This window comes from Leuresthes tenuis, unplaced genomic scaffold, assembly GCF_036924035.1.
Source record: "Leuresthes tenuis unplaced genomic scaffold, fLeuTen1.0.hap1 SCAF_17, whole genome shotgun sequence".
Classification (NCBI taxonomy): Eukaryota; Metazoa; Chordata; class Actinopteri; order Atheriniformes; family Atherinopsidae; genus Leuresthes; species Leuresthes tenuis.
Genome location: NW_027325371.1, coordinates 9,580,652 through 9,599,278, shown reverse-complemented (window position 1 = coordinate 9,599,278; position 18,627 = coordinate 9,580,652). Strand labels below are relative to the sequence as shown.

The 18,627-nt window shown below is 38.7% G+C and overlaps 2 protein-coding genes across 6 annotated transcripts; both read left to right on the top strand.

The window, feature by feature from the left end:
- The first annotated feature begins 7,070 nt into the window (after nucleotides 1–7,070).
- igfals (insulin-like growth factor binding protein, acid labile subunit) lies at nucleotides 7,071–9,359 on the top strand. The gene is made up of 2 exons (XM_072368546.1): nucleotides 7,071–7,143; nucleotides 7,282–9,359. The coding sequence occupies exon 2, from the start codon at nucleotides 7,287–7,289 to the stop codon at nucleotides 9,015–9,017; it is 1,731 nt and encodes a 576-aa protein (XP_072224647.1). The 5' UTR covers nucleotides 7,071–7,143; nucleotides 7,282–7,286; the 3' UTR covers nucleotides 9,018–9,359.
- Nucleotides 9,360–13,667: 4,308 nt separating this feature from the next.
- LOC140273420 (dynein axonemal assembly factor 8-like) lies at nucleotides 13,668–18,571 on the top strand. Of its 5 annotated transcripts, XR_011908033.1 has the most exons (13): nucleotides 13,668–13,769; nucleotides 13,911–14,464; nucleotides 14,766–14,845; nucleotides 15,034–15,169; nucleotides 15,447–15,809; nucleotides 15,888–16,053; nucleotides 16,232–16,534; nucleotides 16,656–16,934; nucleotides 17,054–17,148; nucleotides 17,264–17,383; nucleotides 17,677–17,894; nucleotides 18,129–18,209; nucleotides 18,375–18,571. XR_011908033.1 is itself a non-coding variant. In XM_072368975.1 (10 exons), the coding sequence occupies exons 7-10, from the start codon at nucleotides 16,363–16,365 to the stop codon at nucleotides 17,686–17,688; spliced, it is 555 nt and encodes a 184-aa protein (XP_072225076.1). In that variant the 5' UTR covers nucleotides 13,668–13,769; nucleotides 13,911–14,464; nucleotides 14,766–14,845; nucleotides 15,034–15,169; nucleotides 15,447–15,809; nucleotides 15,888–16,053; nucleotides 16,232–16,362; the 3' UTR covers nucleotides 17,689–18,121. The 5 variants fall into 5 exon arrangements, 1 of the variants encoding a protein (XP_072225076.1); XR_011908032.1 differs by lacking the exons at nucleotides 18,129–18,209; nucleotides 18,375–18,571 and having other exon boundaries at nucleotides 15,447–15,570; nucleotides 15,699–15,809; nucleotides 17,677–18,121; XR_011908030.1 differs by lacking the exons at nucleotides 18,129–18,209; nucleotides 18,375–18,571 and having other exon boundaries at nucleotides 15,037–15,169; nucleotides 17,677–18,121.
- The last annotated feature ends 56 nt before the right edge of the window (nucleotides 18,572–18,627 follow it).

The following is an 18,627-nucleotide window of genomic DNA, read 5'->3' as shown; positions in this document are numbered from 1 at the left end:
GATGGAAAATGAAAACATGCTACCAGTGTGAAACTGGTTTATCTGCCATCCAGTTGTCCTCCATTGAAAACAAATGGCACATGTCCAAATGTCCAAATGGCACAATCAAAGAGGTACATTCAATTTTTTCTATTTTACACAGCCGCCAAGCTTTTTAGGAAACAGGGTTGTAAGTTATTCATCTTTGTTTACAATATATCATGCTTTTTGAGGAATTCAGGAGTTTATTATTCAGTGCTCTTATAATACAAAGGACTGTAACAGTGTTGCTGTTAATTATAATGACTTAAACTCATTAAAAAGTCCAATTGAAACTAATGGAAGTAATGTCAGTAGTGTCAGTTTTTACAGTGTTAGATGTCTCATTTAAAAGGAAATGTCAAAGTGCAATCAAAACCAAGTCACTGCCAAGTGTAACTTTACACATAGCTAATTAATCATTCAATAACTGCAGCGTGAAATACATCTGTTGCAGTGGTGTAATAGTGCCTCGCATCATATTTGTGATTACCCTTGGAACATGAAGCACCAGTGTTAGAATAGTGATTGCTTCTATCGTTTGTATTCGTTAGCTCTACCAACAAAAGTTTTGAGTGTAAAGACGAACAACAAAGTTTTAGTCTGTTGAAGTTGTTGGCTTTTGTTAAACATTTGCCAGTTCAATCCCAGATCATTTAATGACTGTATTTGTTCCAAATAGCATACAAACAAGTGGTGAGTATAATGGTTTTAGTGAATATAAAAACTTTTGAGGAAAGTTTAACTTTGTCAAATAAATGGGTCCTACATTTGACCCCCGCGACAAGATTTACATCACTTTTATCTGCACCTGGCAAAGATTTTAATAGGTGTAGTTGATTACGTGTCTCATTTCCAAGTAAAATACTGAAAACAGGATGTTCATGTCGCAAAATACAATGTCACTAATGCAGCTGAGATAATGATGCGCTCATAGCTGCAAGAAGAGCAGGAAGAAAGTGGAAACAGCAAATGTAACAGTTGATTTATGTCTTCTCAAATTCTCATCTATAACACTAACTAATATATATATAAAAACATGATCAATTATGCACACTCTTGTGTTTGGGTAGTGTCAATATTCTAACAGACATTATGCACTATTTCCCAATAAACTGGATTATTCTGTCAGATATCAACTATATAAATACTTATTTTATGGATACATGAAATCAGATTTTTATCTATCCAAACAATATTCTATTGTCTTTACCATTGCCTGTTGATGTTTTGTAAATTACTATTGTTCATTTCCTAGTCAACAATATCAGAATCACTCTTAATAAACAATAGCATATTATAAATACTTATAGAGATTTCTGATTAATGCTGATGTTAAAAATGGCATCTCTCTGATAACTGTTTGAACTGCATCCTGCATTAGTTAAAAACACAGCAGCACTTTCACATTATGGTATAGTTTTAAAAGCCCAAATAATCACAAGTCTATTACAGTTCAACGTGACGGCTATGATTTCATTATCAGAATATTTGTTTCATTATGTAATTGCTCGGATTGATGTTGTTATGAATTCTTCTGTATTATACAAGGTTAAATTGTTTTCACATCCCCTGTTAGAAATAATCACAGCCGTTGCGTTAAGACGGTCATCTTATCATCTTAAGTATTCACCATATGTGTTTATGTTGTGAAATATATTCCCCATGATGCAACTGTCTTGTTGAAACCTTGGATTTCTAAAATGCCACTTTTGTTGTAATAAATGACCTGAAACTACACTTAAAATCTATGTAGAGCTACTGTAGAGCTTTGAAATTGTTTTTGTGTGGTCTGGGACAGTTCATAGTTGATTAAATGCTTTTGTCAACACAAGGTTTCTGCAACATTAAAATAAAATAAAAAAGTGAGTAGTCTCAGCTACCATAGTTTTTGAATAATTAAAAAAGCTCAACTGAGTTATCTCTTTCTTGCTTAATGTGCTATAAAAGGGAAAGAAAGAAAAATAAAATAGCAGTTGTGATGCTGGTAAAATAAACAAACATGAAGAACGATATCTTCTTATTATATTATATATTCTAAGATAGATCTATCTTGCCTAAAAACATTCTTGAAAATACCCCCAAACAAAAGAATGTAATCATTACATTGCAGAAGTACTACAGCACCTACAAAATGTAAGAAATGTGAACACTTACTGCTGGCAGAGGACATATTGTATTAAAATGCTTTCTTTTTCAGTCTAGTTCTACACTACTTAGATAATTTGACATGGAGGCTTTCAATGTAGATTTGTCCTGTTTACATCATGGTTCCCACTCAAAACTTAAGTTTTGCCAACCCTCTGAGAGCACTGTCATTTTCTTGAAAATGCCAGGAGACACTTTTGTTAATTAGCAAATCATGTTTCCTACCGCCAAGGTGGTTCCCTTTGGAAATTAAATCAGCACAGTGACCCAGTTCAGTCAGACAGAGGGGCACATCAGTGTGCAGGTCTGAGAAAAATCTTGATTATATGTCAATGGCATAAAAATGTAAGATTTTTCAAACATTAAATAAAGCTTTAATGCACTTTTTACATAAACTAAGATGCAATAGGAAATGGAAAAAAAAATCCTCAAAACCCTTCATTTTGGATTTACATATTGACAAATGTAGATACAGGCTGTACAGATGATTGTAAGGAATAAGTCTTGAGGGTAAAGACAATAACTTCTGTTATATTTTTGAGGGATGTTGCTTGTGAGGTGGAAGCAGACCAAGAACGGTAAATCTGACCCTGTTTTCCTTCAAAGTGAACAACCGCCGGAAGACACAATCAAGGCCCAAAGTTAATTCTTTGCTTTAGAGATAGAGAGAAGTTTAGAGATAGTCTGAAGAAGAACAATGGCAAGAAGGAAGCAGTCTGTAAAAGAGAGATAGTTGTATTGGTTTGCATATGAGCAGAAAAGCAAGGACTGTATCAGTGTCAAAAAATGATGAATTATTCATCTCAGATTTTAGTTTTGAAATGGCAAATGGTCATCACATATACAGCCATTTTTAGTCTTGTTACACGAACCACTTTGGTTTTCACACACATACACTTCTACTTGCACACACTACTTTTAGCTTTGATTACAGCATAGATTTGCATTGTTTGGAAGGTAAAAAAAAGCATGGTAAAAAAGCATCCACATTATGCTTGATGAGAGTAAAAATGAATTTAGGCAGTTTTCCTGAGTGGCTTTTTAGTGATCCACAACTAAATGTGACCAAAGATTTGGCAGTTTCATTATTCATAATTCAAGAATGTTGAAATCTATCACAGACTTGAGAGTGGTGGCTACTTCACAGTTGCAGTGTAGCTATATAGTTGTTGTTTCAAGGCTTTATTTAGGTTTAAATCATTGCAATTGGAGCTTTAAAAATGCACAATAGCTTTGTATATGTCAGTCATTTTTGGGTCAACCTACTTACTGTATGTGGGCCAGCATTTTTTCACATGAGGATATAAAAAACTGGAATTGAGAAGCACAACTGAAGGACAGAATGAATAAACCTCAGACTGAGTTCCCCAATATATATTTTTTTCTTATAATGATAAGGCTATGTGACATAAAGAATGAAAATCAATTAATTGAAGAATCAAACACCTTAAAGAGAGTTATCACTGGGACTAAATGAGATCCAGGTTTCCTCCTCACTACAATTACAATAAGAGGTTGACAACTAAACTAAACAAATCACAAAAATAAGGCACAAAAATATTGAGATAAGATGCTGACTGTGCTCTGAGTGTGTCATTGGTAAAATGAAATATAAATAAGTTTTTGCTGACTATTTCCACCAATACTGTTTATTCTCCAAACAATCATTAACATTCTTAACTGTATATATGCATACTTTCATGTAATCAATAAAATAGCATTTATTACTAGAATGACCCACAACTTGTATTCAGTCATAAGGCTGAACTGAGCTGGAAATGATTTGTTTTGGTCATAATCAGTTAACAAACTGTGGCCAAGTTCCAGCACCTTCCAGATGTCAAAACAAAGCCAGTTCGTTCTCTCTCCTCCTAGAAAGCAGCAATCGGCTGTGAGCTCCAAGTGTTATTAATAGCCACTGCAGGGGTGTTGAGGGTCTGTGGCTGTCAAAGGGTGATGTTGCACAAGGGTTCGCAGCAGCACTGAACCTGCATCACCTTAATAGGCCACGAACAACAGCTTCAAAAAGCCATCTTTCTCAGACATGTTTTGAAATCACTAATAGGGGATAACAGTTCAACAATCCACCAGTGGATGGCAGTGTTGGCAGAACCTGTTGGCAAATTAAAAAAAAGGGAAGCTGTTACGTGTGCGAGGGAGGCTGGATTGTTCTCATTTCAAGTCTCTACTGAGGACAAAGAAGACAGTTTAAGTAATTAAGTCTCTCCACTAAGCTAATAGCAGAGCTTTAACCTTTCTCTTTCCTTTTCTTTTCCATGTCAGATGTTCTCAGAGCACAGAGAGGAATTCAGTTTCATTGGCTGCCTTCCATGCACCATATGCACCATGTTATTTGCAACACATGAGACCGATCTGAGGGTCCAGAATAATGCATTTCCCGAGGCCCACTGCAACAGCACAGAATCATTTTCCAATTAGGGGTTTTCAATTAGAAAGTTTACGGTGTTTACTACATTCAGCTGACATTTAGAAATTTGAGGCTATGAGTATCATGGTGGTGTTTGGCTGTATTTGCTTTACAAAAATGCAGTGCAATAGGAATAACATGGTAGGTATTTATCGTGTAAACTGAATCAGTTGTAACTGCAATTCTTTCTGGAAAGTAGCCTGAAAAATCAGTGAGAGCAATGTTGATAGATAAACAATTTGGTCTGACAAAGCTGCAATTATATTTGACAGAAAGCTCATTATGCAGAGTTGTAATCTGCTTATTTGGCATTGTAACAATTCCCTGGTGTTTATATCCTGTAGAGTGAAGGAGGTTTGAAAATTTTCAACACATCTCATGCATCCGTCCAATTTGAATTGGCATCATGCCATTCAGGTCTGTTTTCTGCTGCTGAGGAAGTATAAAATCCATCCAGAAATATGTAGGGAAAATTATACTTCTTGAAACAAGGCACAGACCAGCAAAAATGTACAGCCTTGCCTGCAGGCTCTGCGGCTCACTATTAAGACGCCTCATCTCCACTCAGAAAGCCCTCAGCAACCAACAAAGCAGAAAACTGTTGTGTCTGGTTGAGTGCTGAGAAATGAGCCAATTAGAGGTGTTTGTCAGGGGAGCAGCAATTCCACATGGTTTTTTTTTGTTGTTACTGAAACTACAGGGAAAACTGCAATGTTTTTTGTTAATGAAGCTATTTATCATGCACAACATTGAAAATTAAACAAAAGAAAACAAAATTGTGCAACTTCAAACATCAGCATGTATGATGATAATGGCAACATTTCTATTTCGTTAACATAACATAAAGACTTATATGATAAAAGTTTTCATTTCAAAGATAAGAAATAGTTTTGTTTAAATATTCTAAACAAACCCATTACAAAGAAGGAACATACAAAAGCTCTTGGACCAAGATATGACAACAGACCAGCAGTGCTCTCTACTGGCAAGAAGATTCATAATTATGAGCCTCCTGATTTTTCACAACACAAGTCATGATTTTTCACAATGATCCTACTCATATTAAAAAAGGTTTAGGCAAGAAGACATAGTCTATTAACATGTTGTTAAAAACAAAACATCTTATCTGTATCATACATCTGACAAATGTAGTTCATCATTAAAAAAAATCCAAATATATGCAACATAAAAATAACAAATTGTCGAGAATCTCTGAAATCAGCAAGATTGTGCCTCAAGTATGAAAATGAATTACTAAACCTAATCTACATGATTTTCAAACAAAATTTTTGTTGTCATTAGAACACATACATATACAGTATATATATATATATATATATAAATATATTATGAATTATATATCATAGATAAAATATGGGAAATAAAAAAACACTGTATTTACAATATAAAACAATTATTAGTCAGGTAATTCATTTGTCCATAAATCTGCTACGTGTAACTTAGCATCACATATTGAAAATTTTCACTCACAAATTCACTGAAACAGTCAATATTAGATATTCAAAGAAAGTATTAAGCATAATAAATCCAGTTGCACTGTGTTAATCAATAAAATTCATGTGCAAGGACAAAGTATTATCTAGATTTGTTTGCCCCTCAGAGCATGACCAGTTCATGGTTGTCTAAAGAACCCTGATACCCAGGCAAAAAGTCAACAGAAAGTTAGTCATTACAATCACACATGTGATTAGGAAATGGACTTCTGTCATTTCTGTAACTCATCTTCCGGACAACAGAGTGAATGAAACAGCAACAGCATTCAGTTTTTATGTAATATGAAGCTGTCTGTATTGTGCAAATAGGTGCAAATAAATGATTGGATGACAAATAGTTTGGGAGATGGTTAATGCCCAGATTCAAAGTTTCAATGGCAACGTGAAATACAATTTTGTGTTGTAAAATCTTCCATTATTGAAGGGTAAATAAAAAAACAAAACATAAATTCAGTCAAAGGTCTGGTGCACTGGGTTCATCTTATCTCTTCAACACTGTATATCAGACAAAATCTATGGTAAATGCACTCAGTGACAGGACCCCAACTTTAGTAAATACCCAACAGGAACCTCTGTTAAAGCCCTTAACCTGTTTTTAAAACAGTATTCGGGGGGAAACGAGCAAATAACCAAGCAGCGTGTAAATGTTATGCTTTAATTGGAGTATAAATTCAACAAATTCAAGGCAATATCACAGCAATATGAAGTGTATTCATATTGCATACACTGCAACAGTTTAATCACTTAATACAGCAGATTATCCACTGAAGTAGATAATGTTATTGGAGACTTGAAGCTAAGAAAGCAGACAGAGAATTCTAAAAAAAAAGAGCTATAAAAAGAAACGTACACATTTCTGATAAGTCTATTGGAAATGAATGGGTTAATAGCAAACATTCTGTCCAACTGGCGTTTAAAAAAAAGTTTGAGGGCTTGACAGCAACCCTCCATTCACCATACAAACAATTGCACAAGGATCAGTCATTCAGTATTCCACAGCCCGTTCACCTGGAATTAAGACCACTGGGATTTGAGGTAAGCAATCTGAATTAGACATTTAAGCACAGAAACTAATTCAATGTATCTTTTGAAAACAAAAGGCTTTACAGCATCCTGTAGTTTGTAGTGAAGTTACAGAGTATCTATAATTTGATATTAATACTTTTTCCACAGCTGGTATGCAAACCATTGTACTGCTGGTGTGGGTACTGGGAGCATCACTGGCACTGCCAGACCCAGACAAAGCAGGAGAGAAGGTAGTTGAAGATCCAATTCCCTGCTCTAAGGGCTGCATCTGTATGCATGATGACTACAGCTTGGAGCTCAACATGTACTGCAGTTCTCGTAACTTTACACAAGTACCTACTGACATGCCACCATCCACTCACTCTCTCTGGCTGGATGGAAATCTGTTCACCTCCCTCCCAGCAGCATCTTTCAGGGAACTAACTACTCTGGACTTTTTGAATCTGCAGAGTGGCCAGCTGATGACCCTTGACCCTCAGGCTTTCAAAGGCCTCAGATCCCTAGCGCACATTCACCTTGAGCGAAATCGGATCCGGGCTTTACCAGGCACAATTTTCCAGAACACACCTAACCTAGGATCACTTAGTCTGCATAACAACCAGATCAGTCGCATTGAGGAAAGACTGTTTGCTGGGCTCTCACACATGTGGCTTCTCAACTTGGGGTGGAACTCACTGACAGTCTTACCAGAGAATGCTTTCCATGACCTACAAGGTCTGCGGGAGCTCATTCTCGCAGGGAATAGACTTGCTTACTTGCAGCCACAGCTCTTCCAAAATCTTGTTGAGCTTAAAGAGCTCGATCTAACTGGAAATTACCTCAAAGTCATTAAAGCCAATGTATTTGTTAAACTCACTAAACTGCAAAAACTTTATTTGGCCCGGAATCAAATTGCGACTGTGGTACCCAGAGCTTTTGTAGGCATGAAGTCGCTCAGATGGCTGGATTTGACAAACAATAAATTGACTTCTCTCCACGACGACACGTTCTTGGGCCTCCACAGTCTGCATGTACTGCGTCTTTCCAACAACTCTATCACGGGTATTAGGCCCAGGACTTTTCGTGATCTGCAGTACTTGGAAGAACTACGACTCAGTTACAACAAAATTCGAGCTTTGGGGGACAGGAGCTTTGAAGGGCTTGGCCACCTGGAGGTTCTAGAACTAGAGCACAATCAAGTGCAGGAGGCACAAATGGGTAGTTTCACAGGCTTGTCTCATGTGGCTGTCATTAACCTGTCTGGGAGCTGCTTTCACAGTCTGCCAGACCAAATGTTCAAAGGTCTGTCAAAGCTTCACAGCCTACATCTGGACAGAGGTTGCCTTACACGGATCACAGCTCAAGCTTTCACCGGGCTCTCTGGTTTACGGAGGCTTTTCCTTCAACACAACAATATCTCTGTGGTGGAGTATCGGAGCTTTGTGGATCTGGTAGGCCTACTGGGACTAGACTTAAGTTTTAATAAGCTGGATGTTCTTCCAACCAACACCTTTTCTGGCCTCAAGAATTTGGAGTACTTGTTGTTGTCCAATAATGACTGTCGACAGTTTCTGCAGAATGGAACAAAGCAGTCACTTCCAAGGCTCCGTTATCTGGATCTGAGAGCTAATGCCTTGACAAGCACGGTTCCTAATTTCCCAGAGAGCATGGAAAAACTTTTGCTGTCAGGAAACAGGTGGAAATGTGACTGCAGTGTACTTCCACTCAGAAACTACAGCTTGAGGAAACCACTGGTAGTACCTCGGCAAGTGGAGACCCACGCAGAGGGTGAAGAGCCTGACACAACTATTACCATATATAACAACATCACCTGCACCAGCCCACCACGTCTAGCTGGTCAGGACCTGCGGGATGTGGATGGCGAATTCTTTCAAAGCTGCTAAGCAGACACATAAATGTTCACGGAATGGGTTGTTACACCGTAGAGAAACTGTTACCTGTCTTTACATCATATATTCAATAGTTTAAATTCATTCAAATTCATTATAAAAAAATCAAGACTTTCATCTCATTTCAATTATCATCAGATAAATTGTTGCAAACTGATGCCTTTACAGAAACCATTTGTTTAAACAGATATTTAGAGATTGCTAAGAATATTTTCAAAGACCAACAAAAACATTTTTGCTTCAACTTTACTGAATAATATCAAATGTACAGCAAGTATTCTTTGTGCAAATTCAGTTTATAATAAAATTAGAGCGCATGATGAACTGCAAAGACTTCTGTTTAATACTTGTGTGGAGTTGCTGGATATAGAGACAGGTGTAGATATTTAAAAAAAAAACAAGATAAAAATGTGATGCATTGTGAATGCTCTTTGTAAATATGATAATTAAAGAGGCATCATATTTGATTTTTCACAATATCCAATATGCTATTTTCGAGCTGAATTTGTCTGATTGCTGATGTTGGAAACAATAAAATATTCTCACCTAATTACATAGAATTCAAGCCTTCTCCGTGGTGACAGTCTGGCACACACAAACATTGTTTTCACATTTGTTTACATTCACTGGACAAAATAAGTTATTTATCCCCCCAAAAAAGTTAATTCCATTCTGCTTTAAATGTTTAGGGCCTCATGTACAACACTGCATACACAAACTATCATGGACCAATGGATATTTCAAATTATATGGATACTTTGTTTGTTTTTTTGTAAGTAAGATTATGTGAAGAACTTAAGAATAGTCAGTGTCTGACCTGCAGTCAGAGTGCTCTCTGAGAAATCAAAAACAATTCCTGATGGATAAACCAAACTGAAAGCTTTTCACAAGGGAGCCACGAGAAAGTCTTTCGCATCTAAACAAATGTACGTTTTCACTACATTTTCGAAACTGCAGAATGTCTGTTGCAACAGACCACTCACAGTGTGGAATTAATAATGATATAATTGAGCCTAATTAAGCCAATCCATTGAAATCTAAAAAGGTGAACATCTGAAACGATTCACTCAGATTGCCTGTTATCAATTGCAACGTTTAAAATTTTTATAAAACATCAAAATTGGTTTGAATTTCAATGATATGAGCAAGATAGATATGATGTGCATGTAAGGAAAAGTTATACAGTTATGCAACGACAAATACAGCAAACACATATCAGAATATTAGGGAATACTCTGTATGTCGGGTCTAGTTACCAGCATCTAAAAGAAATAGTAAGAGAGATAGATACATTTAGCACAATAGCAAGACATTTAGTCTGACATATGAGGTATCGCTTGGCGATTCAAGTTTAAGATTCGGAATTTTCGAATTCGGAATTCGGTACTTTTTAAAACTGCGGTCAAAGTGAGCCGTCAAAACATGACTTACCTCAAACCTGCCCCCAATAAAGTAAAATTTGGGCAACGTTACAAATAGTTTGTTTAAGCGTAGAATACTTTTACTCTTTTAAAAGTGTGGATTGACTAAACTGGTCTCAGTATTTGTGGCAGCACCTGAAGGCAACGCAGTTGACGAAGCGCACATGTCCCGGAAAAGAAAGCGTTTCGTTGCTAGGGGAAACCATGAATTCTCATGTTAACAGCCGGGTAAACGATACGAGGAAGCAACGACATAAAAACTGACTTTTTTTCCCAGCTAGAGATGGATACGAATCATTCTTCGTGTTGGAATTCAGTCTTGGAGAAAGTTAAACAAAACACACGTACCATGGACACTGACTTTTTCACAGTAAGCTTTTTTTTTATTCTGAAAGTGTAATGATATGAAGACCTACGCAAAAAAAAAAAGCATATATATTTTTTGATTGCATATAAATCATCCAATAATGCATTTTTTTCTGACATTACAGCCCGAAACTCAGGAGATTGCCACCATACATCAAAGACCAGCTGGTCTTTCACTGGAGGTTCCAGAAGACTTTTTTTTTAGAATATCCCGAACTAGAGGTTTGTGAATTATAGATCCACCAAGATGCATGCTGATGTCATGAAGCCCAAACAAACATGAATGTTAATCAGTTGATATTTCTTAATGTTTGTGTGTGTGTGTTTTCTCAATCAGGAGCAGTTGAAACCAATGGCATGGACAAGCAGGTCAGATGATATTTTAAAACTGTTGGATGATGCTGACGCTGTAGAAGATACTCCTCAGTGGTATACGCAATGCTCTGACGCTGCTGTTTTGGTGGGTTTTACTCTCACCATCCGGATTAAAGTGCAATAGAACCAAGACACATGAAAATATCCTTTCCCCTCTCTTAACCCTTACAGGCAGGTCACTGTGAGAGCAAACCTATGTTGGTGACTGATGGAGCCAAACTGGATGCTTCATTAAAACCAGATATGGACAACACAAAATCCAGTGCCCCCTTCCTCTCATTCGCAGTGAGTTTGCTAAGACAAACTGTTGTATGATTTCAGCAGTCATTAATGATGCAGTTAAATATATTCCTTTGCTTTTTTATAAACACAAAAAAAGTTCCACATGTGATCTGTATATTCAGAGACTTGACCAGTGGGATCTGGATGATGTCCTCAAGAATATGAAATACGGCAGACTGTCAATGCTGCAGTGTATATCAGCTGAAACTGTGAAATCGCATGCAGGTAAGTCATTCTGACATCTATAAATAATGTTTGGATAACCATTGAGTATTTACATGATGAATTTGCAATTGTGTGCTGTACTTTCAATGCAGTCTTTGTTCATAGATGCTGACAACAGCCAGTCTAACGTGAATATCATGCATAGACTTTCTACTTTCTGTAATAACCAGTCTGTGTCAGAGCCTGCGGAAAATCCCAACAGCATTAGGTACTTAAAGTCACATCCTAAGTCATCTTAATGTTTTGTGACCACAACGGTAAGATGATAGTAATTACTGAGGGTAATCACTTATTTCTGGCAGACAAGATAATGTGTGGAACAAATCACTGGCAAAGATGGGAGCAGAGCTGCAGCTGAGTCACCAAGAACATCCAACTGTTTATATTGACTAGCGATGTCCTGATCCTTCAATAAAACCAGCAAGGACATCCCCAAATCTTTTATCCGAGTCCAAATTGCCTGGCAAACACGACACTCCGAAGGAAAAAACAACTGCAAGGAAACACAATCTTAAAGAGCATGTAGGATCCCAAATGAATGGCAGGTAAACATAGAAAACTGCATTAAAAACATTTGCCATGCCTCACTTCAGCTCATTTTGTTTCAATTCATGTTGTCACCTCTGTTCACAGGGAAGTGACTGGCAAGATCGTATTACTTCAAAAAATGCGGGTGATGAGTAGAAATGGGAATAAATGTACAGTTCGTCCAAAAGCAGAGGAAATTAAGTGCAAGACACTTCGCACTGTAGAGTCTATATGTGGCCATGACTCACACCATCTGTGGGTAGATTCACAGTCTTCACCTCTGCAGTCCAGAAAACAAAAAATGGAAAGCCCACTATACACTCAGGATATTTCTTTTAAGGAACCACAACAACCGAGGTGTGAAATGTATCTGTATTTATTTAGCACATCATTAACAAAAGACAAATAACTTATTTGTGATGTTGAATCTGTCAGTGACCAACAGAAGAGACCCATTAAGCATCATGAGCAAGACCAAGAGATCTTAAGCAGCTGGAAAGTCATCGTCCAGCCAAATCTGTGTATCTGCAGCAGCCAGCTGCTGAAAGGACAGATGTTCTGTATGAGTTTGTCAGTGTCACACAATGACAGAATAAAAGATTAAAACCCAGTACATTTGCCTATACTTACTATAACTTGTTTTTTTAGGAGGTTTCTCATCAGGAGTCAATAAGCACACTACCAGACAACATTGAAAGTCAGGGGGGATGCTACTGCGTGTCAGCCTTTCCAGTCCTGGTACGGTTGGATGCATGAATGCTGCCAGTGGAAAAAGAAAACACTTGCATTCAGCTGAGACTAAATCACACATCTACAACACTTTAGTTGCTTGGTCTTTGTCTTTGGTAAGTGGGCAGTGGCTTCTCTCCCCTAATACAGGCAATAGTTTGTCATGTGTGACCCTGAGTTTACTGGTGACTTGTTTATGTTTCTCAGGCCGGCCCAGACAAATGTCACGCTGAGGGTGCGGTTGGTGCAAAGGTCCCGTTCTGAGTTGCAGGACTTCAGCAGTTGAGGACAGAAAATGGACTGGCTTTGCAAGTCTTAGCTGTGACTCATCACTGTTACACACCAAAAGTGAAGAGAAAGCTTAAAAAACATTTTACGTGTCCTGTCAGAAGTCTGACGCTTTAACACATTTTTTTTTTTTGATAGAAAAGGGACATAAACATCCATTCATCCCTCTACAACCATGTCTGCAGATTTCTGTCAGATACCTCACTTACTGCAATTGCCAACTGGTTACCTCAGCTCAAAAGCCTGCTGGACCAGCAACCCTTCACCTCACCTATCTGCCTACCTTCATCCTGTTTAAAATGTTTTATCTCTACCACTTTCAACAAAAAGGTGAGTCAGTGAGTTGGTGAGTGAGCTTTCTCATAGCTCATAGTAGTTCTTGTTTTGTTTCACTGGATTTTGTTCCTGTGGATTTGTACTTTAGGTTATAGATAAAACATTTGGTCTCAGTCCAGGGTTTTACTGGCTGACAGTGGAAACTCAGGAACTGTTTTTAAAGGGGAAAGAGAACAAACAAGAGCTCCACACGGAGGTGAGTGTGTGGTCCTCCACAGTAAAGTGTACTGTTTGCAGTAACAGTTGTTCTTTGTTAACTTTTTTTTTTAGTATAAGAAGCACTGGATCAGAGGGGTAGTAGCAATTTAACTTGTCTTTCCCTTGAATTGTGGAGCAGGTATTAGTGGCTGTGGGGTGCAGAGGCTTCTTTCAAAATCCTTTAATAACACACTCTATCTGCTCCTTGACTCGGGGCTTGACGTGTGTGGTCTGCGGCTGCTTTATCCACCCCAGAGGCTCCTGAGTGAAAGTGGTACCACACAACTAATGCCACATGTTCTCAAAATCATTCAACATCTCTATTTTCATCACTGGTCAATGATAGCTAGATCGAGAACACTGATCTAGCTATGTGAAAATAATGTTTGAAAACTCTTTCTCTTTTGTGCCAGTTAACCAGAGGGCCGATGAGCCCTACCAGGCCATCCTTGCCCTTGCTGTTCGGGGTTCTCATGCCCATTCATCGCTGAAGAATATAACTGGCTTTTTACGTCCTCTGCTGCTAAAGAAGACAGGGGAAACTTATATTGACCTTCGGGGCTTCAGAAATCTAGAGCCTTCCCTTATTCACTGCACTCAGCTGATCAGTCAGGTCCACAGTGAGATGTGCTTGTGGTTTTCAGGAAGACTTCAAGGAGGAAGTGCACAGAATCACAACCAGCACCTGAGCAGGTCTGCTGTGATTGTAACAAACAGGAGCAAAAGTCATTCAACAATGTTACATTTGTGTTGACATCTGAATTTAAGTCATTACATCAATTTTAGACTTTAGCTTGATTCATTTCGAATTAGCTAAATCTGAGCAGATGTCACACTGACTTGAATTTTCCATATCAATTTTTAGATTTAGACTTTAACCAGTACTGTAACAGGTTAAAGAAGCGAAAAAAACAACAAGTTTTAGCCTCTATTATATTTTCATCTATTTTTGGTCTAATAATGTTATAATCAAACATTCTCATTTTCCTTGTAGAGGTGCACCTTCAGATGACAGAATCAGGGGGAGTCTGTTTAATATAAGCAGCTCTTCTTCTCTGCTGTGTGCCACAAAAGGTATATTTCAGCAAGTCAAAATTGCCCCAGTAGCTTCTTTCCACATTTAATATTTAACTTTGAATTTTTATGATCCTTAGCGAGTGAGTTGTTTTTATTCATTAATATTTTCATTTGATGTTTTTTGGGGCACTGAAAATGGATTTTCACTTTAGGGGAGCTGTTAATCCTTCTCTCCTCTCTAATAGCAGACTTACTCCCCGTAGTTTCACCTGTTGTGCCTCCACGTTTCTATGGACAAGTGCTGGTTACAGCCTCATGGGGCTGCAGAGGCTGCAGCTTCAGAGCAATGCAGCCACTGTCCTGGGACTCACCGGCCAACAGGTAGAACCACTTACTCAGTAGTGTCAGAAGGACTGTGTCTAGAGAAAAACAGCAAGAAGATGATATAAGGATTTATTGAACTTACTGTCACAATTAGTAGAAGTGTTGATTGAAAAAAAATATATATTTTATATAACTGGCTTTAATATTCTTGACACTTGTATAGGAAAGAGTTTGGTACAAATTTCTACCATTCCAAAAATGGATCTGTTTTAAGGTACAGAAATTGCCTTCTACACTTGTTTATGTCTTTGATGGTTTCTTTACATCCTTGTAGATGACTGTATTCTGCAGTCCACCTCCTTCTATTCCAGATCAGGTAGAGCTGAAGCCCTCACACTGCCTTGTGCTACTACTGCGGAAAGAGAACATGTCTCGCCACAGTGTTACTCTGCCATCAGGTATCAAATTCCATATTCATGTTTTACAGGGGAAAAAATATGACTTCTATCAAATTACATTTGAAAAGATGCAGTGAGACTCTTGTTATTTCCATGTTTAACCGTGATCTTATGTTACATTGCTTCAGCCCTAATGAGAGAATTCAGGGCTCAAAAGTTTCTGGGTTGCCTTGACTCAGCAGAGCCGAGCTTATGTTTCCACACTGCTCCATACAGCTAAAACATTTTCCACATCTTTGGTAAGCACAATGTATACGGTGTTCCAGAAATGATCCACTATCATCGCTGTCTGTGTTTAACATACGTTTTCTTTTTAGTTAAGCGTATGTGGGCTGTGCCAAATCCATCCAGTGTCATACTATCACATCAGAAGTGTTCACCCGAGTCTGACGCAGAACAGGTGCTGACTTTGACCCTGTGTGGGAAGGACATGAGCCAAAATCTGAAACCTTTTACACAGAATTCTTACCGAAGGACCAGAGGGTGGGTGGAATTTCTGAGAGTACAGCCTGTCCTTGATTTTGTTTACTGCTCCCACCAATTCCAAACAGTCAAACAAATGTAAAAACATGCATAGTTTAATGAATGAACAGATTAGCAGTGAATTTAACCCCTTCCTTTCCTTTCAATATTTGCAATGCTTTGTTAATCTGTACCCCAGGTGATAAACAACATGCTGGATTTGAGCTTCTTGGCCTGAAATGGCTGCCTGTGTTGACCCGACCTCAGGCCCAGGAGCTGAGTCCTTACGAGGTGGGAGAGCAGCTTTTCCACAAAAGCGTGGATGATCTGATGTCAACGTCCACTCTAGTGTGTGCTCTGAGAGCGATAGATGCTTTTTCTTCAATGAGGAAGCGTCTGCTGCTCAACTACCCTCACAATCTCACTGTTCTGATGTCACCCACACCAGAAGTGGCCCTTAGTCAGGCCTCGCTCCTTCTTTTTGATCATGAAATAATTCTTGGTAAGTTTGTTCTGCTGTGCAAAGACATGCAATCAAAGTCTCCATCACTTGAGGGATGTTATTTAAATACTGGTATTGTTTGAGATACTTTAGAGCGTGCTTTTAGTGCTTTTTCTTTCAGACCGACAGGTGTCGTTCACAGTGTGCCTGTTCAAACCGAGAGTCTGGAATCACGCTCTGGCAAAAATAATCTGCAAGCTCCAGCAGAGTGGCCTCACAATGATGGGCCTGCAGGTAGTGACCCAGGACAAAAGTGATGCCACTTCACACTTACTGGCAGAAAGTGAGCAGTACCTGCGCTCTGGCTCACTTGCTCTCTGCCTCCGGGGAGAAAACGCTGTGAAGAGGCTGCTGGACGTGCTGCGCCACGAGAACGCGTCCCTATGGCTGACCTGTTATGGTACGACCTAGTTACAGCACCTGTTATCGGTGGCTATGGCAGCATATTAGTACAAATATGGTAACATTACTGCCGTGCTTGCTACTGCGCGTTTAAAAGGTCAGCAACTCATTTCACAGGATCAAGATCATATCAACAGGCAATCAAGGATGTAAAGGCCCTTTTCCCAGAGGGGCTCTGCTGTACTGAGACCAGCACCATGAGACAGGAACAGGTATGCATTCTAAACACATGACTGACAGTGACAAGACCTCAAAGTTACACTATGTTTAGAACTTTGGTTGCACTTTTGACAAATAGAAAAGAGTTTCTGCTCTTTTTTTTTCCAGATACCGAGTGTGTGTTTTCTGACCCTGTGGCATCTGCGGAGTGCAAACAGAGCTGCACGCTGAATGCGGCACAGACAAGTCTGTCAGCTTTGGGCCTTGCGGCATTGCGACCACATGGAGGTGTGGGTTACTTTTCTAGTTTTTGTTCATGAGGCTGTTGGGGAATTTTTAATAACTCAGTTGAGAGCAGCTATACTTTAGTGATGTAGACATAATCATGCAAATATTCCTCGTACTGGCATTACAATTTACTTTAGAGTCAAACACTGAACTTTGCATCGTCATGTTATTTAATCATTTATTGGGTTTTGGCAGTGGATCTCTGAGCAATTATGTTGAAATATTACTCTATTCCAAGTGACCTCTGTTAACTGTGCATAAAATGAATGGCCTGTTTGTTTGTTTTTTGGTAGCAGGGTCCCTGATACACAGAGCCCTCTGGCAGACAACCTGCTTACTGGTACCCTTAAAAGCTCCACCACACAGCCAAATGCATTCCCAGCTGGAGATTGTGGAGCAGCTGCTGAGGTCAGGCTGCCATCTGGTGGCAGGAAGAATGAGCATAATGGACAACGAGCAGCGGAAACATATCGCTGAGATACTCACAGTGTCATTAGGTGGAAGAGCGAAGGTGAATCATGTGGTCGGAGCTTCTTTCTACAAACAGTGTTATGAGCCGTTAATTTTCACTGCTTCTGTGTTGTCTAAAGGTGGTTTATGTTTACACCGCCAGGTGCCTCATCGTAGCTCTTCAAGGGGAAATGGCCTTGGGCCAATGCTTGAAAGGCACAGAAAAAGACGGCTCAAATCTTATTTGCTTTGTTCAGAATTTCAACTCGTGATTTTCTCCTTTGTCTTTCACCAGCACTGCAGAATTTACCAGGACAGGCCAGACCTGTCAGAACAAGTGGGGGAAAAGGCCGTCTACCCAGAAAGTGAAAATGAGGTCAAATACTTACATACTGCTAAATGATCATACATAGTGACATTTTTCAGAGTTCAGGTTTTGGTTTTATGTTTATTCTTAAAAAGACGAACAAAGTGCGTCTTAAACTTCTTGTTGAAAACTAACTAGAATCAGCATCTTATTTACAATCCGTTCTTCCTCCAGGCCAAACAGCTGATGTTACCTATTCGATGCCTCGTCTCCTGAGAGCTGCGATACCACAGCGCCGTAAATGTGCCATCTTTTCCAAAGATTATGCAACATTTCTCTGCAACGACACGAATCCTCGTCTGCTGCTTTAGATGAACTAGTTCTGACTCAACTGGTCAATGTACTCTTAATAAATATTTCTATGAAAATAATGGTTGTCTTCAGGATTTTTCATGTGCAATTTTTTTTTCTTTTTCTTGTTGTTGAT